Raw genomic sequence first — 4,703 nt, 5'->3', positions numbered from 1 at the left:
CTGCGGGGCGCTGGGGCGGGGGGGCGCGCGGCGGAGGCTTACTGCGCCAGCCTGGCGTTGTCCTTGTCGTCCTTCCCCCACTCCCAGTCCTTCCCGGGGTCCACGGCAAAGTGCAGGGGCAGCAGCTTGTGCTCCGAATCCGTCAGGGGGATCACGGCTGCAACAGAGGACAGAGACGCGGTGCCAGGTGGCCCAGGGGCAGCCCCCGGGGAGGACAGCGAAGGGGCTCCCACCCGTGCCAGCAGCGGCGTTTTAAGATCACAGGTGTCTAAACCGCTAAGGACACTTCGAAGGTTTCCCATTTATTGCGGACTCTGAAGAGAAGCTGGAGGTGTCTTCTGGACCCTGCTAATGTTATGGGTCAGCGGATGCTCAGGAAAGAGCTCTCATCGCTTTGTCACTGCTGGGGAAGGCCCCCAGACTCGGCGCACTGTGCAAGGTCGCCCCGAAGGTCAGGGTGGCCCCGCCCTCCAACCAACTCCCAAAGAAGGCCCAGCGCGCCGGGCAGGCCAGCGAGGGCTGCCCGCTCTGCTCAGTTGTCACTTCTGTCAGTGCAGGGGACGGGAGGGGGCTCCATGGCCCCGGGGGCCCCTGGCCCAGGAAGCTCCCATCCCGTGCTGGGGCTAGAGGAGCAGGTGACAAACACTCTGTGAGTGAACAGCAGGCCGTGGGAAGGTGGCCACCCTTTGAAGACCAGCTGGGATCCTCCTGAGGAGGTGACATGTGGGTGGGGACAGCAGTGAAGCCTGCGGGGAGGGACGGGTACATCACGAACTTTCCGGGAGGAGCAGCAGCCTGGGCGGCTGTGGGCCCTGAGAAAGGCCGGGCACTGTGGGATGCCCCCCGGCCCGTCTGGGGTCTGTGGGGAGCGTCTGTGCTGCTGCAGGCCAGAGAGAGCGGGCCCCCCAGTGGCCCGGCCCCCGCCTGTGTCGGGGCCAGTAGCAGGAAGAAGGGCGATGCGTCCCCAGTTCCTCGTCCTGAGCAGCTGCCTCCCTGCCTGGGCCCCACGTGGCCACGCCAGGCCCGCTGCTGTGTGAGCTGCAGTGGCCTTTCTGCCTGTCACTGGCTGGGGGGAGAGGCGGGGCGTGCCTAGCCGCTGTGGGGAGCCTGCCTGTCCCAACACTGGAGTGGCCGCCAGTGGGTGTGGGGCAGGAGCCTGGTGCACGCTGGTGTGTGACACTGGCTGTGTGGGGGCCTCCGCCGCCCAGCAGCCTGGGAAGCAGGTGTGGCCGGCCTCTCACAGCTGGGGAGGGAGGCTGGGGGCGGGCGTCCAGCGGGGCTCCCCGTCGCAGGCCTGTTTCCTGCCCCACTCCAGGGCACCGCACCTGTGTCTGTCCCCTCCTTGTGGTGGCCAGCTGTTGCCTGGCCGCGACCCAGGTCAGGGTGCCTCCCACAGGCTGCTTTCCTTGGGCACCAAGAGCCGCACTGTTGGGGACAGTGAGCCCCAGGCCCCGCCCCTGCCCGGGCCTGCCCGGGGCTCCTTGCCTCACAAACAACCCCAAACAACACTGTTACCCGCTGACTTTCCGGGAAGAAAGCTGAGCGGGTGACTCGATGCTGCCCTCCAGCGGTGCTAAGGAGAAAGCGTGAGCTCAGATCACCGCCCCGCCCCCCGCCCGTGCGCGCGACAGCGACCAGCTTTGCTCAGGGCTTTCCACTTCTGGTCCGGCCGGGACTGGGCAGCACCAGCTCTGGCTGGGAGGTCAGGGCGGCTCAGTCGGCCTTGAGATGGCCATGACACACAGGCCGCCCTTCCTCCCCAGGGCTAAGCAGTAGAGTAGTCAGTCACACAGGGTGGCCCCAGGGAGGGCTGCGGGTCAGGCTCAGGACTGGCCTAGCTTTGCTCAGGGCTTTCCACTTCTGGTCCGGCCGGGACTGGGCAGCACCAGCTCTGGCTGGGAGGTCAGGGCGGCTCAGTCGGCCTTGAGATGGCCATGACACACAGGCCGCCCTTCCTCCCCAGGGCTAAGCAGTAGAGTAGTCAGTCACACAGGGTGGCCCCAGGGAGGGCTGCGGGGCTGGCTCAGGACTGGCCTCCCTCGGTCACACGAGTCACCCGCCTGCAGGCCCCTGGGAGGCACTTGCTAGGGCGGCTTGGTGAAGGTGCCAGTCCCGGCCCCTGCTCCGGCCACCAGCCAGAATGTCCAGGAAAAGGACCGAAGGGCTGTATTTCAAATAAACACCCCCCGCCGTTCTTAAAGCAGGCAAACCTGGCAACCATTGTTCTAGGACAATACTCTGTTTGAAGCGGTTTCTGCGGCTGCACCTTGGGCGACTCGCGTCTGCCTGTCCTCCCTTTCCCAGGGGAGAGGTACCAGTGGGAGGCGTCTGCCCAGCTACGGCCACACTTGTCAGCCCCCGCAGATGGCGTGGGGCGTGAGCAGATGTGGTTAGCGCTGGGCGACCCCCTCTCCACACTGCTCCCCAGCCCCACACCCCGGCCTCGCCTCCCCGCCACGGGCTCCCGGGATTCCTACGCTCGGCAGTCAGGCCGCCCCCAGCCGAGCGCAAGTCTGGGGTCACCGGCTGGTGCTGCAGCTTGGCCACCTGGGGGTCCCGCAGCCTCTCAGCCTGGATCCTAGTTGGGGTGCAGGCACCGAGTGAGGGTCTAGGGACACGCCTGCTCGCAAGCGAGGCACCCGGGGGCTGATGGAAGGCGTCTTCCCTGGAGAGGGGACATCTGTGGATGTGGGGGTGGCTGGAGCCGCAAGGCCCAAGAACCCAACCCACAGCCGCACGTGACAGGGATCTTTCCAGAACAGGCTGCTCCACAGGCATCGGTGGCTCGGAGGCCTCTGTCTCCCGCGTCACACATCTGCTTTTGGCCTTCACCCCTGTGAGAGGTGGCGTGATGTGGCCGCTTGCCCTCTGGTGGCAAATGTCACGAACAGCAAACGCCTTTCAAAGCAAGGCTGCAAACGTCTCCCTTTTCTTTGAAAAGGCCCTGTCCTGTCTTTTAACCTGGAAATACACAGATGCCATCTCACCCAGCCTGGAGACCCCTGGTTTCTGTTTGGGACGCAACAATGCCAGGGCCCTGTCTTATCTTTACGACAACGTCCAGCCAGACAGATGGCACATTGCAACCTTCCCTGAACCCGTCAGAGCGCTGACGTCATGGCGGCCGGCCGGCCCCAAATCTAAGGACAGACAGGTGCCTCCGAGGAGATGGACGTGAGCGGACTCTGGGCAGACGCGGCTGGAGCCCCGTGAGAAGAATTAACGAAGCTGCTGACAAGCTGGGGGCTGAGTGACGCTTGGAGCCTGGGGACTGTAGGTACCGGGGTCCACGCGCCTCGCGGGCCCCTCTCCGTGGGACCCGAGCGGGCACACAGAGAGAGATGCGCAGGTGTCTTCCACAGCCCGCACCTCCCGTCCGTGCGAAGGGACAGAAGCTGGAATCGGGCATGCGCACACGGGGCCCCTCTCGGCCATCACGAAGGGTGACATGCTGCCACCGTGGACGGACCTAGAGAGGATCGCGCGGAGTGAAACCAGCCACACGGAGACGGAAGGAACCACACGCGTTCGCTCACGTGCGGGGCACGAAACGGGACCGACAAACGAGCTGGGGACACAGACGAACTCGTAGATACAGACGACAGGTGCTGCTGCCCAGACGGGGGGTGGGGAGGAAGAGGGGGTGAAGGGGCCCCACGACGACGCGCGGAGAACCGAGCGCTCGGGACCTATGTGTGAGGAAGCGGGGGCGGCGCTCGGGCGACCCAGGAGGGGAGGAGGGGGTCGGGGAAGACAGGGCGGCTCTGGCCCTCGGGGCTCCTCGTGAAAGACCCTCCTCGCCCCCACAGCTCCTCCCTCGAGCGTGACCGCAGCTGGCTTCCCTTCGGACCCGAGCTTCAGGTCCCAGACGGATGGTCCCTGGGGTCCCACACAAGCCAAAGGCAGCTGTCCGGTGGGTGAGCGCACAGCCGAGGGGCGGAGCTCTGTGCCCTCGAAGCCCCGCCCACAGCTCCGGCCACCTGGCCGCCCTTGGAGAGGTTTGCGGGTCAAGAACTAACGATGTCGGTGTTTGAACAAAATGGCATGGATGACACAGGCTCTGTCCATCCCTCTGGCGACCAAATCAAAGCTGTGACGGAAACAAGGAGCAGCGTCAAGGTGAAATCACCTGGGATCTAGAGGAACGAGCCATACGACTTTGGAGAAACCCAAGGAAGCTCCCTGCAACGGCAGAAGGTGGGACGCGGCGAGGACACGGGGCTGCCCGGTGGCAGCGGCAGACGCCTCTTAAAGGGGCCGCGTCCGCGAGCGGAAGTTCGGCGCGGCGGACCTGACTGCTCTGAGCAACAGAGCCGATTGGGCTGCGCGCAGGGGGCACCAGGGACTTCCAGGGAGACATCGCGAGAGTGAAGGCCGAGGCGAGACTCGCCCGGTACAGAGGGGCCGGCGGTATCCGCTGCTCCCTGCTGAGCCCTGGCTCCTCCCAATGCGCCAGACGCAGCGCCCTCATTGCCGTCACGTCATCAAACTGGATCCCAGAGGCCGCTCCACCCAGAGGCGTCCCTGAAACCCCGCCTCCCCGAACTCGTGGCCCCACCCGAGACACATCCAGGTGTGTCCTCGGCGAGTCAGGTGCTCCTTGTTGAGACTCACACTGGTGCAGGCAGCTGGCCTCGGTTTCTGGTGTGGCCTTTTGAGGCAATTATAAGCACAGCATCTCTGGATGGCTTGTTGAATCTTAA

The 4,703-nt window shown here is 65.3% G+C and overlaps 1 protein-coding gene across 1 annotated transcript in view; it reads right to left on the bottom strand.

The window, feature by feature from the left end:
- The window catches only part of OTUD7A (OTU deubiquitinase 7A), a 78,606-nt gene that overhangs the window by 23,945 nt on the left and 49,958 nt on the right, over positions 1–4,703 (bottom strand). The window contains exons 8-9 of the mRNA XM_015585698.1: positions 2,478–2,578; positions 43–157 (exon numbers count right to left, since the gene is read on the bottom strand). Coding sequence (XP_015441184.1) covers positions 43–157; positions 2,478–2,578 — 216 coding nt within the window. The remainder of the gene's footprint in view (positions 1–42; positions 158–2,477; positions 2,579–4,703) is intronic.

The sequence above is a fragment of the Pteropus alecto genome, unplaced genomic scaffold, assembly GCF_000325575.1.
Source record: "Pteropus alecto unplaced genomic scaffold, ASM32557v1 scaffold102, whole genome shotgun sequence".
Lineage (NCBI taxonomy): Eukaryota > Metazoa > Chordata > Mammalia > Chiroptera > Pteropodidae > Pteropus > Pteropus alecto.
The sequence above is the reverse complement of the archived record's forward strand: the minus strand, read 5'-3'. Positions and strand labels throughout refer to the sequence as shown.